The 21,012-nt window shown below is 43.2% G+C and overlaps 1 protein-coding gene across 1 annotated transcript in view; it reads left to right on the forward strand.

The window, feature by feature from the left end:
• The window catches only part of oxsr1 (oxidative stress responsive 1), a 37,659-nt gene that overhangs the window by 11,579 nt on the left and 5,068 nt on the right, over window positions 1–21,012 (forward strand). Inside the window, exons 3-11 of the mRNA XM_022744285.1 lie at window positions 3,066–3,174; window positions 9,946–10,087; window positions 16,978–17,033; window positions 17,305–17,414; window positions 17,845–17,946; window positions 18,074–18,207; window positions 18,560–18,608; window positions 19,968–20,033; window positions 20,136–20,258. Of these exons, the coding sequence (XP_022600006.1) occupies window positions 3,066–3,174; window positions 9,946–10,087; window positions 16,978–17,033; window positions 17,305–17,414; window positions 17,845–17,946; window positions 18,074–18,207; window positions 18,560–18,608; window positions 19,968–20,033; window positions 20,136–20,258 (891 nt within the window). The remainder of the gene's footprint in view (window positions 1–3,065; window positions 3,175–9,945; window positions 10,088–16,977; window positions 17,034–17,304; window positions 17,415–17,844; window positions 17,947–18,073; window positions 18,208–18,559; window positions 18,609–19,967; window positions 20,034–20,135; window positions 20,259–21,012) is intronic.

Raw genomic sequence — 21,012 nt, forward strand, 5'->3', positions numbered from 1 at the left:
CAATCAAACACAAAGGCCAAAAAAACCAAATAGCGCTGGGAGACATATTTGCCTGTTTTTGTTAATACTTGTGGTTTAAGCTGAAAGACTTAAGCAAACAGTTTTTTTTTAATCACCAAACATTTGATGTCGACAGCTTCAAAGCTTGTTTTTACGTATAAATGAAACACCTTCGGTTTCTTTGCCTTTTTGTCAGACTTAATAAGCAGATCCAACGCATCAATTAGGACCCTGTCAATGTGTAAGTGGCACTTGTTATTACATTTTGCAGTAACATATAAATACTTTTGTCACTGTCTAGGCTTATCCAATTTTTAAGCTTCAAGTGCTGATAAAACTATGAGGAATTTTCACAGAAGAGAATCAGCTATAAGAAATAAAAAAAAAAAAAAGTGAGTCCTTGATTGAAGTGTTTTCATTAGTAGTTTCATGGACTAGTTGGGTGAGTTGTATCTCTTGATAAAGATCACCGTACAGTACAACTGATGTCAAGATTGAGGAAGTATTTCACCCATCTGTTTCACATGACTGAGTCGGTAGCCAATGTAAAATTTATAGGCAAACGAAGCTGGAGTTCATGCAGGAGAAGTTACATAACCTGCCATGCATGATGCGCCCTTACAGGAATGAGTCTTACACCGAGGCTATACAGCAAGTGCCTGCCCCATCACGCAGACGTGACGTCCATAAAATCATTTTTGTTTTCCACTCATCATCGAGATGTACCAAAAAATATTTTCGCAGAGCAAACTGTCATCAAAGCTAAACGGATAGAAGCAGTACGTGTGGTTTTTAAGCACTGAGAACATTTCCAGTGTCTTTGCTGCAACATTTACAGTGACCTAATCCCCGCAACAAAGAGTCTCTCTGATTCTCACATTGTCTGCTGGAAAAAGATGGGAAAACCTGCCAACTGCCAGAGCGCGATATCCTCCCAGTTATCCCATTGTTTTTCTTTTCTGGGGTTACCCTGGCCCACAGAGCGGTGGTGACCTGCCTCTTACACTGTGCTGAGAACAGAGGCGGGGGTTAGGCTCCACTGAAGCCTGTTAGCAGCAAACAGGCTATATCATTATTGTTCCCTCTCAGTCTGTAGTATCCACACAAAGAATGATAGGGGAGACGACACGCAGCGCTCGCCGTCTGGCCCCGACAGAGTGGAAGTTATTAGACTGCTTGATAATCAAAAACGGCTTTAGTTTAGAAGCGGGGTGGTATGTGGTTCTCACCTGTTGGTCTGTTGCCGGTCAGTCTGGGCACGGTGCAACTGTTTGGTCTGAAAATTTCTCACACTTTCTCAGACAGATTTGAGTTCGTTTGAACACGTCTGTACCCATCATGGTCTAATGAATTTTTTTTTGTCATGCACAGCCTGTATCCACCCTATTATGACTCAGTTCGTGTTTTTAAACCTCTTTTCTCAAGTGCTTTCTAATGGCATCATGATGTCACTTGCCCGTCCTAGCCTTTCTTGGCTGAGGCACTCACTGACGGCCCCGCGCTCAATAGTGATGACTCCGCAGCTGAAGCACACTGCTGCTAATGCACTTTGTGTAAGCTAAGCATTTATGCTGATGGGACATCAGGCTTTGGTTGCTTACTCTTTGACCCGCAAGCATGTATCGATCGATGTCTTTAATCTTGAATTGATGTTTTCCGCTCTAGTGTTAAGGTTTCTCGGTTGACAGGCTTGTGGCGCACCTGTCGTGGCGCAAATCTGTATTAAATAACACTCCTGAAACCCACAATCGGATGAGAGGGTTGATATTTCAACTCTGTGTAACTAGCACAAAGACTGAAAAATGGGGAAATGCTCCCCTAATATTCACATTTAACAAATTGGAAACAGATTTTTTGCTGAAAGAATTAGTTAAATGCTTTAATGTTTATGAAAGTTGTTGCTGATTAATTTCCCTTTGACTGACTGATCACATCAGCTCTGGATTTGTAAAAAGAATTGTGATTTTAATTATAAATGATAGTGTGTTGTATTTTTTATTTTTTATACTTTTTTTGACAATAGCAAGGAAATTCACACTTACACTTGTTATATATATTATTAACAATCTAAACTGATATTTGAAATATTATTTTTAGACATCCTTGAATAGTTCAGCACTGTTTGTATTACTATCTGAATACACTCATCTCATTGCAGTCTCATTTCCATTTTTCAGCTATATGGGGAATTTTCACAGCAGGCACAGAGATGCTTTGCATTATTATGGAGCCCCAGTAACAGGTTCAGTCATTTGTCAAGTATTCGGGTGCAGAGACAAAAGCAAAGCCCCTGTGAATCAGTGGTCCCAACTCCGAAGTCAGCTAGATTTTCTTTTTCTTAGGAAGCTTGTCTATCCTTAAATGACTTTGGGACTGGTGTTGAAGTGATGGATTAGACTTCTGTGCCAGCATTACCTCAGCTCTGCCGCTTTCCAAGCGCACACACGTACACACACACACACACACACACACACACACACACACACACACACACAAACACACAAACAGAAAGAGACCTTTACAGCTGTATAAAGGGCTGAGTACCGGCTGTTTTTCGCTTCTGCATAGATATGCATTATATTGACCTAGTCTTTTTCCCATCTGACTTCTGACGTCATTAAGATCTTAAGTATCTCACTAAATTTCAAGAATAGCTGCAGCATCAAAGGCATAGGCATTTATTGTGACTGCATTCACCTTTTTTCCTCCAGGCTTTTCTCATACCTTATGGTGGGAGGCTAATGGGAACAGCTTCCTAGTAGGCATTATTTGTGTTGGATGAAAATCTATGGAAAGTGTATATTGTGTTTTGTTAACAGCTCTAAATACGGTCGTTTGTGCTGCTTCAGAAGCTAATGGGTAATGAATGTGATTAATGAAAATGCATTGGCTCTGCTACAAAATTTCAACCCACATCCACCAAATTAGAAGTGTTAACAGATTACACCTGCTTTTATCAGGTCAGTGGCAAATACAGCAGGTCTGTCATTAGACATCAAAATCATTTGTACCTTTCTGATTAATCGGATTTTCTTCTGTCTCTGTCATGCATTTTCCTCTAACAGAAAGAGATTCAGGCCATGAGCCAGTGCCACCACCCCAACATCGTGTCTTACTACACCTCGTTTGTGGTAAAGGATGAGCTGTGGCTGGTCATGAAGCTGCTCAGTGGCGGTAAGTGCATACCGTATATCTTTTAAAGGCTTTCCTGCTCCTCTTAATACACTGCTCTCAATTTCTACCTGTCAATCTGAATGTGACAGACAAGTAAAAAAAAAAAAAATCTCATCATTTGCCATTGAAGAAAACATTACTGTCAGAAGAGAGGACCCAGAGGATGATTTGGTTCGGAGTGAGTATCTTTCTGGCCTTAAGTCATATTATGAGGGTCCAGGATTTTTTGGCAGGGCCCCTCGTAATGAGAGAGGGGCAGGAGGAAGAGCTGGGCTACTTGCTGTCGATGATGTTAACTGTGATTGTAGGGAATGTGACAGCACTGATCCTCACTGTGTCCTGTGTGAGCTGCAGCTCTTTCCGGGCTTTAACTCAGTACAGTACAGGAGCTAATGACAGGGCAGAGGTAATAACAGCCCGCAGGCTGGCGTCATGGCATCCATGTGGCAGCGCTGCAATTAAATAGTGAGAGGAGCATGAAGAGGAGGCCACCATGGAGAAAAAGACTGCAAAACAATTGCATCTGCTTCTAATTGTATTGTTCTTTTTATCACCGGCAACATATTCAAATACTTTATTAAGCTATAGTAAATGATATTTGTAGCTCTGGATCTAAATGTTAGTGAGAAGGGCTTGTGAGGGCTCTGAGACACAAACACCATGTAGATGAAGGCGTCTTTTGCCAAACATTTAACAAGCGAGAAGCAGTGAGCTTCTCTCACTCAGAGGTGAAGAAAGCCCGATGAGAGCAATGGTGATGTGTTTACAAAGAGGCAAAAAATTGCCACCCGTCTCGTATCCGTACTGCTTTAAGTCTCACTCACTTAATTTTACCAGCACACGTTTACACAGATACATTCACGCACCAAACATTTACACTCTGTTTTTACCTCCCCCATGTTCGTCTCAGGCTCCCTGTGTAAACAGCGTCCCACTGTAACGGATAGAGCCCAGGTGGCATGCCTGGCTCCCACAGATACACTGGAGTCATGAGCTGCTTGGCAGCCGCCTTGCAGCTGGGCCCAGGGCACAGTGCCCGCCAAGCGACGCTTGAACAGGCGGCCAGCCTCACAGCAGGAGCAGACACCACTTAAGATGGCCTCTCTCATTCCCCTTATCCTAGTTAAACAGAGGCCCTTGATGTTGAGTTTTATTGTACGAAGTAATTAAATGATGGCCATGGTGACGTCTGCCATGGAGACAGACCTCAAATGAGGTCAGGTTTATAGACCATCACTCCACAGGGCAGAGTATACCAGCTCTTAGGAAGGCCAGCTCCTGTCTGCTCCTCTGGCTTTATGGAGCGTAAGAAACCCTCCACACTCTGACTCATTCCTGTTTGTGTGTTCTGCTTTTCAAAGGCCGATAATGTGAAAAAGGCCAGGCATGTTTTTGAATTGATATATGAGAATAGTAGGGCTGCACAATTAATCCAAATATGATTGAAATCGCAATATGGCTCAAGTGCAATATCCAAATTTGTTTTGATAAAGGTAAAATGTGTCACAACATTGTTGTGCATTGTTAGCACCATAAGCATTGTTGTGCTACCGAGTCGCCCCGGCCTACAAAACATATTCTCCAGACGTACCAAAACATGTAAACATGTTTGTTTGGTGCAAGACCCAAAAATCCCATCATCATCATTACATTTTCTTTTTCAGTGAAACTGAAATGCAAAAACGACCGTTCCAACTGAAAAATGCCAAAATAATTGCAATATGATTTCTTTTGCAGATCATGCAGCCCTATAGTATAGGCCTATTATTAGTTATTATTGGTCGTTTTTCCTTGTAAAGTTCCTACTGATGAAGCAGTACATTCCTACAGGTCTCATTCCTAATGGAGAAGTATGTTGTTAGACTACATTACTACACAATATCATGTTTGTTTAGCAGTATTTTCACATTTGCTCCAGATGCACTTGACAAACACCACGGTTACTACAGTAAAGGGAGTTTAGTCTTTTGCAGAATAACTGCTAAATGATCTGAAGACGTTTCCAAAGGTAGCTTTTGAACAATCAGTCGGTACTCTCCCGTTTTTGTTGCATATGCCAATTCTTAGTTGTATGTCACGGTTGACTATTGGTATGCCTCTGCTGCTCTTCTGGCTTATGGCACTTATAGATGGTGTATACATCAGTAAAAGCAATGCATCATGTAACAATTCTTCTTTGACACACCCTACCCCACGTCTGCGTGCGGTCACAAATAAGTCAAAAATATGTTGGAAACACTGTATTTCAATGGCAGATATCAGTGGGACCGCCCTCTTGTTTTAATGTCATATGCCAATTCTTAGTGGTATGCCACTTGGACTCGTTGTATGTTGCTGCTGTTCACGGCATTTCACTGGTCTTTCTTTGGCACATGCTGTACCACTACCCTGCATACAAGCCCTATTTAACCCTGGAACGTTTGCAAATTCCTGTGAGTAAAGTAATGCTTTAGGTTCTGTACATCCCAGTTCTCTGCCCCAGACTTCATGTCATATGTTGGACTCCAAAAGTTCTTATCTTTGTCGCGACCGCCCTCCTCTCTGGCGAATCCGTTCAAGGCCACACCTGTAGAGCCGAGATCCGAAGGGTGGTACACTGTAAAGCTCGGGGCTTTTCAGGAAATTCCTGTTCTGAATCTGACATGTGAACAACTGTTTCATTAGAGTGCTGCATAACCTGTCACCGACTGTATTCAAATCGGAGAGACGTCCACTGAAACCCAGGGGGAGAGAATATGAGTCATGCCAAAGCAAGCGGAGGAATGCATTCCTAGGAGATTAATGTGCAGCCTTCCCTGACCTACAATCACTGCTGAGCTCAATCGAATGTCACTCAGAGTGCTATCCAGCTAAAGGCAGATTGTCATTGACTGTTTGAATTTACCATATGAAAAGACTTTGTCAAGTTTAGAGCCAGTGGATGTGTCACATCATGATGTGGCCCTCAGCTATTGCCAAAATGTGGACAGGGGAGCCTTGATGACGACTCCATGTTCACAGAATTACAACAATGTAATTCTAACTTGCAAAGTTACCTCTGTTCACTTTTGTATCATAATGTTCTTTCCCCCCTAGCTTATTATGTACCTTATTAAAAGTTGTATAGACTCCTCCCTGGGCTTGAGCCAAAGATCCTCTCTTCTACACCTTGTTTCTGCACCACCCATGCCTCGCCACACCCCTCCCATGCGCCACCCTCCCTCTCCCCCTCCAACTTTGCTTGGCACTCCACATTGTCCTTTCGCCCAGTTGGCACCGGTTCTTATCTCCTTGGTCCACTTCCCCCTCCTCCCTGCTCCCCGCTTTACTCGCTCATCCTCTCCCTCAGCCTCAAACCTCCTGCTCTGACCAGGAGAACGGAAACACTTGAAAGGTGATGTTGCTGGATGAAGTAGAGTCGTGTTAAATTCCTGGCTTTTGCACCTATGCAGTTTTTTTTTTTTTTGTGTGTGTGAAATCCTGAGAAAGAAGGACTTTTGTCTAATCCAGCATGTAACTGAAATGATGATTTGACATTTTCCCGAGGGTTTGAATACTCTACAGCGGTCCGCTAGTCAAGACTTCATTTATTCCCTGTGATTTGTATAAAGTCCTCCACTGGCCCCCAGTGACACGCACTGTTCAGACCAAGCCAACAGGTGTCATTTGTCTTGGAAGCCATATTCTTTCCCATGCAAATGAACCTTTCGATTGTTAACCTGTCAGTCAGTGTCAACATGTTGAAACAACCTAATGAGGCATGAAGAGTTCAATCAGATGAATCTGAAAGAGGCTGACAACACTGGCATTTAGTGATCCTCCAAAGACTACATCATGCTGTGTGTGCGTGTGCGTGTGCGTGTGTGTGTGTGTGTGCGTGTGCGTGTGCGAGAGAGAGTTTTGTCTGCACTTGATGATCTTTTCCCCTCAGTGCCACCTCAACTTAAAGTGTGTAAACTGAAAAAAAAAAAGGTTTCTATATACCATTTGTCTTGTTTTCCCTCCCTTTCTTTATCTTTGCCGATGTTTTCCTGTTCCCTTAAAGGGAAACTTTGGCGTTTTGGGAAAAACACTTATTTGCCTTGTTTGCCAAGAGTTAGATGACGAGATTACTACTAGAGCCTGAAACACTCGGCTCAAGTCAAGTTATATAGGCAGCATTTTATGTATATTTGGTCCTTTGTTTTCATTCAAGCTAAATATATATATATTATTACCTTTGGACAGAGTCAAGCTAGCTGTTTCCTGTTTTCAGGCATTATGCTAAGCTAAGTTAGCCAGCTACTGTGGGTAGCCTTGTACTTGGTGTACAGACATCAAATAGATAAAGGGGCTGGAACTTTTCATATCCAGTTGAATGAGCAAGATAAGGTCCAGCACATTAGCTACTTCATCACTTTGTCTACTAATCACACGCTCTTCATTTGTTGGCTCATTAGGACTACATCTCCCCTGTAATTGGGACTCGGCTCTATTCACTTACCCTCCTCCCCTCAGCGCCCTCTTCATTGTCACCTGTCACTTCTTGTCACTTCCTCTCCTCCCTCCAGCCATCTCAGACAAGGCGGATGAGCGTCAAGCCGAGCACAGAAGCTCTGAGAGAGGAGAGAACCGTGTGTGGAGAACAGAGGAGGGGAAAAAAAAAAAGAAAAAAGAAATCAAACAGGCTGTCTTTTCTCAATGAGCTTCAAAGAGCTGTCACATCAGAGACACGAGGCTGCACTCTTCCTACACTCTCCTCCCGCTTCTTGCCAATTCACTCACTCACATGCTCGCATGTGCACCCGCTATCTCCCACACTCAGACACACATCTAGGCTGCTTTTTCCCGCCTTTCCTCGCCCGTCTTCCCTTTGAATGGGTTCGTCTCTTCTCCTCACTGCTGAATCACATTTCCCACTGTGCACTGTAACTGCGCGAAGAACCCGTTGAACCCATCGTCACTCCCTCACTCCCTTCTTACTCTGCCTCTCTGTCTCGCTGTGTCTGAGACTCTCTGCAATAACACTGTCTAGTCTCAGGTGGCCCGTCATTGTCAGTTCCTCCGGTTAATGCAGCGAGTGCTCGTCTGAGTGTTGCAGGCGAGGACATCCTGAAGTGATTGAGCAAATAAATATCTTTGCACCTCTTGCCTGGCACAATTGCTAAAACACAATCGATTTTAGGTCTGGGATTGTGGCACGGACGGCGTTTTGGGGACCTTGAAAAAGCGATTTCCAGCTTTTGTTTGCAAGTGCTGCTCAGTGTGTGTGTGTGTGTGTGTGTGTGTGTGTGGCTGAGGGTGTGTGTGTGTGTGTGTGTGTGTGTGAGAGCAAGAGAGGGGAGGGACAGATAGACAGTGTGGCAGTGTGATGTTTGTGTTTGTGTATCACTGCAGCACAATGAAGCTTGTCAGGCAAGTGGCATTCTTTTTGCTTCTCTGCTTTGTCCCCATTCACCGGTGTCGCCCAATTTTCTGTCGTGCCCAATGCAAATACCGAACCTCTATTCAGTGAGATGTTCTTTATTCTGTGGAAAGTCGCACAAAGGAAATCATACACTGACAGCAGTCTGACTTTTCATCCAGAGCGCTCCTTTATTCAGCAGGAGCTGGGCTGAGGGAGATATGGTGAATGACCTGTCTTTTTCTGGGTCCGAACCATGCCAGGGCAATTAAAAGAGCCGCACTACCTCTCCATTCAGCCGGGGCAAGACAAAGAGAACAGCTTGACTTATAACCCCAAATGTTAACCTGCACAACCTGCACTTTACTGCAGCTCTCGACCTACTTCACGAGGCCTTGAAGGCAGATTCACGCTACAGTAGAATTCACACACAGCCTCTTTAAAACTGTAGAGCTCATTTTGTATTTGTGAATTCGACTGCAGAGAGACTGTAATGATGATGTCATCGAGAGCCATATCCTCGAGCTGCTTTGTAGACAGTGAATAATGAAATGACTCCGACAGTAGCCACAGTGATTTTAACTGGGCACATTATCTGATTACCAGCTGTGAGCTCCACATCTAAATGAAACTCATTTGGATGGAAAACTTCAAACGAAAATCGTCTGAGCCTATAATCTAATTTAAAGTCAATGGACTAAGTAAAAAAAAAAAGTCCTGTAATGACATCATAAATTTAAGTCTTCCTGCTGTTTAGTCAATGAGACAGTTGTCTGTGTCATTAGATAATGGCTTTCCTTTCTGAAAACATAGATTGCACAACATAAATTCTGAAGGACGGATTTACCCTTTACAGAATGTGTGCTAATGAATGTTCAGATTTCTCTCCCTCCACCATTGGTTTGTTTTGCCATGGCCAAATTAAAAGGTTATAGTGATGTTTATGGTTAAAGCACTTTGTCTTAGCACAGCTAAATCATTTGTTTTTTTCCCTTAGTAAAATCCATCTTGGATCTTGGACTGAAACTGGGAAAAAAAAAGGTCTTTGTGTACCCACAATCTAATTTATCCAAACAATATAAGATTATACATGAATTATCTTGACTGAATGTCTGCCAATCCGCCAGGAAGTATGTGTTTTCATAAATAAGTTTTGATTTAGGGAAGGCCTAACAAATGATATCAGCCAGCCTGAGGGGACTTTCTCATAGATGCGGGAGCTTGATCATCAGTTGAGACCAGAAACAAGACAATTTATTTACCCAACGAGGTTGTCTGCTGGATCGTTTTCCTTTTCTCTCTGTCACTAATGTTGACAATCACAAATGTGGTTTTCAGCAAAGAAAAATGAAGCATGACATTGTAAACCCAGCCTTTTTATTAACCAATATTCTTTATTTGTTCGCCAGGCTCCGTACTGGACGTGATCAAGCATATCATCTCACGAGGTGAACACAAGACGGGCGTCCTGGACGAGGCCAGCATAGCCACTGTTTTGAAAGACGTGCTTGAGGGCCTGGAGTACCTACACAAGAACGGACAGATCCACAGGTAACGAGGCTCGTCGCCCCTCCGCACTGGTGCTGTAATAAAAGTGACACAGGACTTTTCATCACAGCTTAAGTACAAAGGCTTTAACAGGCTTCACCTTGAGGGTTTATGGAGCAGTAGTACGTAACTCCACCCCTGACTTTTCCCCATCTCCCGTAATAGTTGTCGTAGTAATATTTTGTCCGACCTTGACTACATGGGACATTCTGTGTGTATACTGGAGTCTGTGTCCGTTTGTGTTTGTATTGACACATTTGTTTGTAGTAATAACATGCAGTGCAGTCTACCCTGTGCAGAGGTTCACTCTGTAAAACAGATTGATGTAGATTAGATAAAATTTTGGATTAAATTAGCATTTTATTGAGGAATTTATCATTTTCCTGTGAATACCGGATTTCAGTGTTTTTGAAATATAGATTTCTTATTAATACTTAATATTAATTGATACATGCCATTATATGGAGACATCTCTACATACTTTCCTAATACCTTTCCTTATGGGGGTTCATTAATGTCATTATTAGCCAGGCTATTTTTATAAATCATGGTGACTAATTGCATCATTATGTGCCCGTTATCATTATGAGCTATCTATTACCATCATACTCCTTTCATTCTTCAGAGATATTTCTTTTGTCTTAGTCAAAAAAGTAATTGGCAACCTATGCAAATTAATCCAAGCTCTTAGTACGTGGTTTAATGCAAAGTACATTACATGGAAGCGGTGTGTGTTCTTCATCCGATCAGACATATGACTGTACCCAGGAAGTGGTATTTTCAGCCACAGCCACTTTCACTCCTAAAGGTCAGGGGATTCATTGGGATCTGAATAGAGATAAGGCGGCATACTTCACTAATGGGGCCTGCGACAAGTGTTCCAGAAGAAGAAGCAGTAATGATGTGTTTATGGCTCACCACCGGAGAATGGCTCTGGATTAAAAAAACAAAAAAAAAAAAAAAAACTGTCCGCTCACTTTTTTATCTTTCCTGTTCATGTTAAATCTGTACACAGTATATAAGCCCCTGGTGTTTTAATGAAACTGCAACAACTTTAAGTCAGAAACTCCAGTGAGACGTCTCTAAATAGACTTACCACATACCACTTCCGAGCTGATAATCTTTAAGAGTTACTAACTGAATATGCATAAGTGGAATGTGTCAATGGCAGATTTGCGTGCCACAGGAAACGCGACGCTGAAAGCTCTCCTCTAAGCCATTTCAAGACCTGGCTAAGTCCCTGCACTCGGGCTGTTACAATGAACCCAGTCAAACACACTGACTGTAGAAGCCATCACACTACCTCCTCTGTATTTAATATTCATCACTCACTTTTTCATACGACTCCTTTATACACACACACACACAGCCCGGGACAGGCTACATGTGTAAATAATGCATAGCTTTTTGGCTTGGTTAAGTGCTGAGCAGCTTTCAGAGTAGCATGCCAATGAGAGAGAGAGAGAGAGAGAGAGAGAGAGAGAGAGAGAGAGAGAGAGAGAGAGAGAGAGAGAGAGAGAGGAGAGAGAGAGAGGAGAGAGAGAGAGAGAGAGAGAGAGAGAGAGAGAGAGAGAGAGAGAGAGAGAGAGAGAGAGAGAGAGAGAGAGAGAGAGAGAGAGAGAGAGAGAGAGAGAGAGAGAGAGAGAGAGAGAGAGGGATGGCCTTGATTGAAGACTTTAACCATGGGTTTGGATGAGGGATATATTGTCTTCAGCGGTGCAGATGAAGCTAACAGATCGTCCGCTCATTAACCTGCTGATTAGAAAACTGCTTTATCCTATAGAAACTGTAGGCGGATATAAAAGGAAATTGCATAAACACTGATTAAAGTACTGTGTTAATTAAAAGGAAAGTCTGCTGCGGCATTTCAGTATCCAGCTCCAGCATAATGTGACAGGGTTATCGGTCAGTGCCACAGAGAAGGAAATGTTTTTCCTGAATTAAAACCTGCCTTCAACTCTGCGCCCTGTCTCAAGAGACATTAGGGAATCATTAATAGATCATCTATTCTTCACATCTGTCCTACCTCGGGCTCTGAGGCGTGAATCATGAAAAAAAAAAAGAAAAAAGAAAATGTGAGGTAATCTCCCAGCACTGAAAATCGTTGACATGCTGAGAGTGGAGAGGCCATGATCAGTCGGTCGGGGTCTGCTGGCGACGGCTCTGTGCGTTCCTCATGTGTAAGCTGTATCATATGAGTCGGAGCCTCAGGGCAAGGGGGACGATGGAGAGAGTCAAGGGGGTGAGGCTCTGCGGGGAGGGAGAGAGAGAGAGAGAGAGAAAGCATCACATGATATGTTCCATCCAGACCAGGATGGCAGAAAAGCAATTAGAGTCTTGCGGCCTGGACTGTAGGCACAAGCAGAGACATTTACCACAGGACGGCAAACTCCTCCACCTCCACGTTCACAGCAGCTCGGAAAGTCAGTGACTCAAAGGTGACACTTGTCCACTAACTCGAGCAGCAGGTAGACACCATGCACGTGACATAAAAAGAATACCAGTGCAGTCTGGATTTTGTCAGTTGAATCTCAGAAAATCGGCCTGCGAGTTTTTTATTTATTTGGAAAGTGATCTTAAAGTTGCGGTGAGCTCTTACTTATTCTCAGAAACCTCACGTCTTCTGAGGGTACATGGGAAATTACTCAGTGTGTGGTTTGCTAATGATCAGGTAATGGCTGTAGTTACGCTGCCTCTGGGAGCAGAGAGACTCTTGCTGTGGATTAAAGCTAAATTCACAAAATAAGAAACAAAAAATTAGAAAACAGATGAGAATGCAATTCAGCAGTATGGAAAAAGCAATCAAAATACAACAAGGGGAGATATTTGTGCGGTCAAAACAGGGCACGAATAAAAGAGGGGAGGTATTTCATCTCCACAGGAGACTCACGGGGCATCTCATAAACCCTCTTTTTTTTTTTACTGCCCTGTCAGGGGCACTGTGAGCCTGGCACCAGGATGTGATGTCACAGGAGGTGACCCGGTGGAGCTGAAAGGTGCGAGGGGCTGCCAGATGAGGGAGATAAATCCTCCTGACATTTTGATAGCCTGGCTGTTCCCACCTGGCTACTGTCTGGCTATCATTTCAGTAGGTCACAAATGTGGAGAGACCACACATATCTTGTAATTTTCAGTCATTTTAAGTTGCATAACACCTCAACACTTTAATTCACTTCAGCACAAAGAAATTAGCATGATGTGTCAGTTATTCTTAAGGCTCAAGCCCACCTATTATTGTAGCATATGGCTGGATGACTAGTAGGAATTGGGACTTAAACTGCAGGTTGGCTTTTTCTTTTTCTTTTTCTTCGCTGCTACAGTATTTCTTTGAACTTGCATGGTGCATTGTGTCACCACCTCCTCCCCCTCCTCTTCCTCTCCTGTGAATGTTAATGACTGTCTACACTCTGCAGACTTTTTCTCCGAGCATTACAATCTGCTGCAGTGAACCATAGCCCCCACGCTCCTTGAATGAGTGCAGAGGGACACTATCAGTTCGTCTTGATCACTCTCTTTTTGTAAATGAAGCAGCTTCGTGGTTTGTCTGCTGTCAGAGCGGAGCGTATTAAATCGAAGATTCGGCGTATGATAATACTGAAATCGCAGAGATTAGTTTTAATTTGTCAATTTCAACAAGCTGAACAGCACAATATCACGACTGTAGTGATGATGATGATGATGTCATACAGACATATTGAGAATGAGCACTGAAATAACTCTAACATTGCTCTGGTTCATAGCTTTAATACGGATAAAACTCACTAATTTATTAAACAACTTCAGAAAAAGTTTTCTGATGATTTGATCATTTCATGTCTCGATCTTGACTTTTAGCCCTAGAGATGGTGATATAGGTCGGTCGGTCGGTCGGTCGGTCGGTCGGTCCAACACTTTGGTCCAGACATTGGTCAGCAGCTAGTGGATGGATCGCCTTGAAATTTTGTCCAATCATTGTCTCCAGAGAATGAATCCCTCTGACTGCGGTGATCCTCTGAGTTTTCATCTAGCACCATCCTCAGGTCAAAGTGTACATTTGTCAAATACTAAAAAACTTCAATACTGCAAAACTAATGACATTCCCTTTCAGCCTCAGCAGCAGTTTGTGTTTAGTGTTGATTGGCTAATGTTAGCATGCTAACACTGAGATGGGGAATATGGTAAACATCATTTCTGCCTAACATCTGTATGTTAGTATTGTCATTGTGAGCATGTTAGCTTGCTGATGTTAGCATTTAGCTAAGTAGAGCCTCACAGAGCCACTAGCATGGCTGCAGACTCTAAGGCTCGATGGATACTGACTTTTACTGTCCAAAATCATTAAGATAGCTTAGTATAAATTCTGTATTGGGGGGTACTTCTCTCTTCAAATGGCATAGGTCAACTTTCTGGCATGTTTCCAGATACACAGACAGAAGACATTCATACAACTACTCCTTTTTCTTGGGAAAATGAAAGAAGCGAGATGACAAGTTAGCGGATCTTGTGACATGGCCAGAATGGGTAATTGGCCTGGATTGAACCCGCAATTCCTTGTTAAAAATACTGTACATCTTTAGCCTGTGCTTAACCCTGACTCACAAACAGTAAAAGACATGACTGGAGCCCCTGAGAGAGGGACGTGGTTGTGTAAACGAGGGGAATGTATTTTGGGATACTCCCGGACTTGCCTTTCGGCCTTAGGTGGTCCGGTCTAATCTGTAAAAAGCAACATCTCAAATTACAAGACGTGAATCATACCTATTGTACGTGCTAACACCCAAGATAGAGGATGAACATGTTTATGATTAAGAGGAAGTAGAAAAGTGCACGAAAAGGGGGAAGATATTGTGACCTGATGTCGCCTAGCTGTTATGTGAGGGCAGCAAAGTGACAGTGGGACAAGCCGGAGAGCCGCGGAGCACAGACATCTGTACGGCAGCAGACATTTCTAACTGTCGCTTTTTCAAAGCCACTAGCAAAGGCTGTCAAGTCCGTTCTTCGTCCACCCTTTTTCCTTCCTCTGCATCATCCCCAGTCTGACACTTACGTAATTGAACTCGTCTAGACACAAAATGCACATCAAAGTTTTGCCACATGTAGTACACAGACAGCTCTCTCTGCCTGAGCTGATAACTGCAAACACTGTTTAGAGAAGACTGATACAGTCACCTAACACCCTGCTCTGTATCTCAGCATTCCAGTCTTCTTCTGGTTACTTTTTGCTTTCCCAGCGTTCATTTTGCCCTGCAATGGCAATCCCCGTCTTTTCTTTTCAGCCTATGGTCCCAATATGTCACACATGCTCCATTTCTTCTTCTGTGGCTCACTGTTTGCCGCTCCCTACCCTTGTCAGTATGAGATCTGTTGGCTGTGTGGTATTTTACTGGAGCGCTCTCAGCGAAAGAGGCCTCTACACTCAAGTATTCAGCGGCTTTTGGGCAAACATCTGAACTGTGACCTGTAAGCTCTTGAGTCCTCTCAGCTCATTGTGCTTCTTGAGTAGGCTGCTTGTAAAGATTGCAGTCCCCCAAATACTTTCCCTCGTTTACACAACCACTGTTCCTCTTTCAGAGGGTCTGGTCGTGTCTTCCACAGCTCTCAGTACCTTGTGAGTCTTAAGTAGGTTGCTTGTAAAGATTTGTACTTGTAGCTTGTAGCAGCAAGAGAAGAGGGTGCTCAAGCCAAACTGCCAACTCCACCTCTTTCACTTTTTTTTTTTTGCTACAAAACAGGGGCCTCTGGAAGCGTCCAGGAACCCAGGTAATAGATTTTTTTATTTTTTTTGTGATCCATGGAAAGTTTCAGCACAGTAGCGTAACAGTCTTTTCGATCACTACATTTATCTCTGTCGTCTCCCACCACCCCCCAACTGCCCAACCCCCCACCCCCCAATCCCATAAAGTGGTAAAGTGAACCTTTGTTTCTTGGAAGCTGTGTCATGTCTCATCTCTAAACCAGTACTCCGAAGACCAGTCTATTTTTACATTCATTGAGACCTTTTTGTTTCCTGGAATGATCCAACAGTATTTGTCTCATCAAAAGCAGCAAGCTTTTTACTCCAGTGCCCCCATCTGGTAGCAAGGTGAACTGCTCAGCTGTTGAGACTGCATCTCTTTTTTGGATCTTTTGTCTGCCTGTCAGTACAGTTTTAAGATCTGTCTGTGGGTAATTTGTGAAAAACAAAATCTTTTAGAAGATGTTTAAGTCAGTTTAATGGCTGACAATGTTCCGGGGCTTAACCCTGTCAAAGTCTTTCTCTCATTATTCTCTTTTTAAAATGTACATTCACTTCCTGAAAGGCTGGACAGCAGAAAGAGCTGACTGTTGTCCTCCGTGACCCTGCTGACATCCTTACTTTTTATTTCCTCGCCTTTCACTTGACCCTTCGACTTTATCTCTGAAAGTCTGTTGCTATGACAACCCTGTCTGGCTGGTGAGATGGCACCATTCGCTCTGTGTGGCAGCGAGTGTGTGCGAGTGCGCACGGAGGCAGACAGGCAGTCAGACAGCTGTCCCTGCTGAATCCGCTTATCACCACCAGGGGAGGCTGAACAGGGTTGAACAAATTAACTACAGTATGTGTGTGTGTGTGTGTGTGTGTGTGTGTGTGTGTGTGTGTGTGTGTCATTAATCAAGTCTTTATAAAAGCTCAGCCTGTGAGAAAGGTGAAAGCTTTGAAGCCTATGTGTTGCACCAAGATGTATTAAATCAAGTGTTTTTGACAAGTTAAGAGTAAGCAATCAAGTGAGGAAGAGATCCTACGCTTGAACTGAGTCGGTAACATAACTGAACTGTGAATGTGCGTCTCTACTTTTTCTGTTTATCTTTTAATCTACATGAGACTCTTTATCTGTGTTTTGGCAGCTCCTTGTGGAATTTATTTAATGTACAAATTCTTGTCTTGTCTTTCACAGAGATCTTAAGGCTGGAAACATTCTCCTCGGGGACGATGGTTCAGTGCAAATTGCAGGTATTTACCCACAAGGCAACACCACCCTCCGGCACCTGTCACTAGTGACGCAAATTAGGTGCGAAGAAGCAGAAGTTTTCCCCTCACCTGTGCTGCAGCCCCATTTACCCCTGTTAGACTGCTGACTCTGTTCCAATATCTCAGTGTATTTATACTCAGGAGGGCCAGTCTGTGGAGGAAAATGTACCGCCATGACAGTACCATTATTGACTAACCGCTTTGTGTCCTTTGTGTGTTTGTCTCTTTTTTTTTTCCTCTTCCCTTCCTCCAGACTTTGGCGTCAGTGCCTTCCTAGCCACAGGTGGTGACATCACTCGAAATAAAGTGCGCAAGACGTTTGTGGGAACGCCATGCTGGATGGCCCCGGAGGTCATGGAGCAGGTCGGTCCTCTTTACCATAGAGCCAAGAAGTAACCATGACAACAGAAAACGCACAATTAGCAACTAACATTCTAATGTTCAGACCAACTGGCAACGAAGGTCACAAAGTCATTTTTACTCACACTCTTTTAGAAATCTGAGCTCTTTTGCCATAATTCATCATCTCTAAAATGACTGGACAATCCCTGACCAACAATAAGACTCAATAAAGAATAAATTATGAAAAACTCTAACAGGGGAACAACTTCTTTATTGGAAACCGACTGTGCGGGGTTTTTTTTGTTTGTTTTTTTTGCTATTTCTTAATTCAAGAATGAAACAAACCAGCTTTTCTGTGAACAAACGTCACGTTTTAAGGTTTAATATTTATCTGAATACAAGACAAAGAAAGAGCTGAAGTACAAAAGCTGAACGTGATCTGTTCCTGCAGGTGAGGGGTTATGATTTCAAAGCAGATATTTGGAGTTTTGGGATCACAGCCATCGAGCTTGCCACAGGGGCCGCACCGTATCACAAATATCCGCCAATGAAGGTGAGAACACTTCACTAAAAATGCGCAGTTAATGGCGCGGAACAAATGCAAAGTCAGTTCCTTCTGACTCGCTGTGGATTTGTGCCCTTGTGACATGTGAGTAAAAGTGTTTTCTGGTGTTGTTCAGGTGTTGATGCTGACGCTGCAGAATGACCCTCCTACCCTGGAGACCGGCATCACAGACAAGGAGATGGTGAAGAAATATGGCAAATCCTTCAGGAAGATGATCTCCCTGTGTCTACAGAAGGACCCAGAGAAAAGGTGCTGATTGTAATGCCTTTAAATAAAGTCTCATATGTTAATACTTAAAAGTGGCATCTGGTAGACGCAGAAGGCTTCAGTGTTTTTGCTTCTTCCGCAGGAGGCCAATTATGCGCTTATCACAAAAGCATGTGACATGTGCAGCTGTGGACATTGAATTACACAATTTAGCACTCATTAAGCAAAGCAGCATATAATTGCTTTTATTGTCCTGATCACAATCACTTTGTTCCATTATGCTTCAATAGTTCCATTAAACATTCCAGCTCAAGTTTTTCCTGTCACTGGGAGTGCGAAAGCTGCGAAAGACAAATTAAACGGACTAATTCATTGTTATTCTGCTGTTTTTCAGGCCAACATCCTCAGAGTTGTTGAAGCATAAATTCTTTCAGAAAGCAAAGGTAGGTGCTTGAGCTCCCTCTTGGCCTGAGACTGAATCAGTTACAGAATGAGTCAGCATCATCCCTGTTTCAGGCACCGGTTGAGCTGGTTGATGAGTAAAGGTCTGAGCCTGCAAAAGTGATTGTGTCTAAATTGCCTCAGTTTAGCCTCCGTTTAAAATGAATCTCAATGCTCTCAATGACCATATATTGGTTGTTTTGTTTTTTTTTTGTTTTAGCTCCAGAGGTTTTGAAATGATTGAAGGATGGTTTAATGTTGGAAAAGGAGAAAAAACACAAGGCATCAAGGGATGAAAATACTCCAATAAAGTTTCTCTCCCTGAGGTGTTTGTGTGAGTCAGGCTACTTCACACTTGGCTCTATTTGTCAGTGTATCTGACCCAAACTGAGGTCATTGCAGCATTCCTCTCATTATTGGCCGTGCAGAGCTGCTTCTAACAAAGGCAGGGATAAGCAGTCTAACTCCAGCCTCCGGCTGCCCAGTACCCTAGCAACTGGAACAACTAGAGTGCTGGCTCAGCATGTCACACAGCCCAAATACAACCTGGTTGGTTTACTGGACGTGACCCTGGTCAGCAGCTGGAACCCCAGTACTCTGTATGTACAGCAGAGGGCAGGCTCTGTCGTTGTTGTAGAACAGATAAATCTCGGGGCCGTATCAGCCTGCGGGGGGGGGATTCAACTGGCTAACAAGCAAACATATGATTATTGATTTGCTATACTGCTGATGAAATCTGCTCATTTGCCGCCGTGTCGATAACAAGAGTTTGTTTGTCAATAATGTATTTATAACTGTATTCCCAAATTCAATATCCATCATTTGAAGAGCAAAAGTCACAGCGACACTTAGAGTAGGACTGTTGAGTTTATAGTAAGTAAAGCTTAGTTCATATAGAAGTTTAGAAAACCAGGCTTACGAAACAGATATAAAAAAGAATTATGAAAAGAATAAAGATAAATCAGGAGAAGGAAGCAGATCTTAAGATGAAATTTCAAACATTTACTGACCTGATCCTCACAGGGAGGCAGTTAACCTGGGAGCCAGGACAGAAGAAGCTCAGTCACTGTGAGTCTTGTACTTTGAGCAGAGAACAACCAGGAGCCCTTGTTTTGATGACCTGAGAGGCCCTGTGTGGTTATATGGGGTCAGCAACTCACTCATGCAGGATGTGGTGGAGCCAAGTTGCATAAGGCCTTAAAAGTATTTCAGTCCTGCATTTGACAGTATGGTGGTCAGTATAGAGAAGAGTCTTAGTTGGTAAAGCACAGTGTTTTTTAAGACTTAATCAGGCAACAGAATAAACAGATACAGAGGATTTTGTGGTGACATCCTTTTCTCTTTCTTGCCTCTCATGACAGACCCATGAGTATTTACATGAGAAGTTACTTCAGAGGGCGCCCACAATAACAGAGAGGTCAAAAAAGGTAAGACAGCAAAGGTTTATATGTAATTAAATACATTTATATTTTCAGTGAATTGCTAACAAGACAGGTTTGTGTGTGTGTGTGTGTGTGTGTGTGTGTCAGGTACGTCGAGTGCCAGGTTCCAGCGGCCGGTTGCATAAAACGGAGGATGGCGAATGGGAATGGAGTGACGATGAGCTGGATGAAGAAAGCGAAGAGGGCAAAGCGGCTGTTGCGGCCTTAAGGGTGAGATGAACCCGCGATTCGTTTTTTCCTCTCACGTGCACACATTAACACTTTTGTTACACTCCACACGTCTTGTCTTTTAATCGCTGTACCCTGTTGAAATTGTCATTCTCGTGTCTGTGCAGTAGCATGTTTTGTCCATTGTCTCTCCACTGAGTCTCCCCTGTATGTGTGTATGTTCTGTCTGACGGCCAAGGAGCAGCAGGGGAAGCCTGTTAGCGCCCCCAGGCGACAAGTGCGCTTCTCCTACCCACTCGAGCTGCCTGCGTCCAGGGTTGTTCACTTGCCAAAACAATACAGATGGCATTCCCCTAACAAGGAAGGACTCTCTCCGCACATGTTAGCTAGGGAGCATGTGACCGCTTGGAAGGGGCAGGAAAGACCTTGTAGGGTGACATGAAGGTGGAGAAGGGAGCAGATAACCTCTGTTGTTGGAGCAAGCGAGGGTCGTACACATGTGGCAGATATTGAAATGTATCATTATAGTCTATACATCAGGTTTCATTTTGACTTTTGGTTAAATTCCCTTTAGATCTTTATGATTAAAGAAAGATTAAATTGATTTCCCAGAGTAAATCTGTGCACAGATAAGCTCTTATCCTCTAGATAGTGCTGACTTTGTTCTCCCATTATATAACTTTACACTAACCTATCAGAAGACAACTAGCAATTATTTGTTACGCAATGGGTTTGTTGAAAGGAAAGGTTCACTGCATCGTGTCTGAGCAGAAATCTGTCCATGCTGTAGATCACA

Source organism: Seriola dumerili, unplaced genomic scaffold (assembly GCF_002260705.1).
Source record: "Seriola dumerili isolate Sdu_G_001 unplaced genomic scaffold, Sdu_1.0 BDQW01000079.1, whole genome shotgun sequence".
NCBI classification, from domain to species: domain Eukaryota; kingdom Metazoa; phylum Chordata; class Actinopteri; order Carangiformes; family Carangidae; genus Seriola; species Seriola dumerili.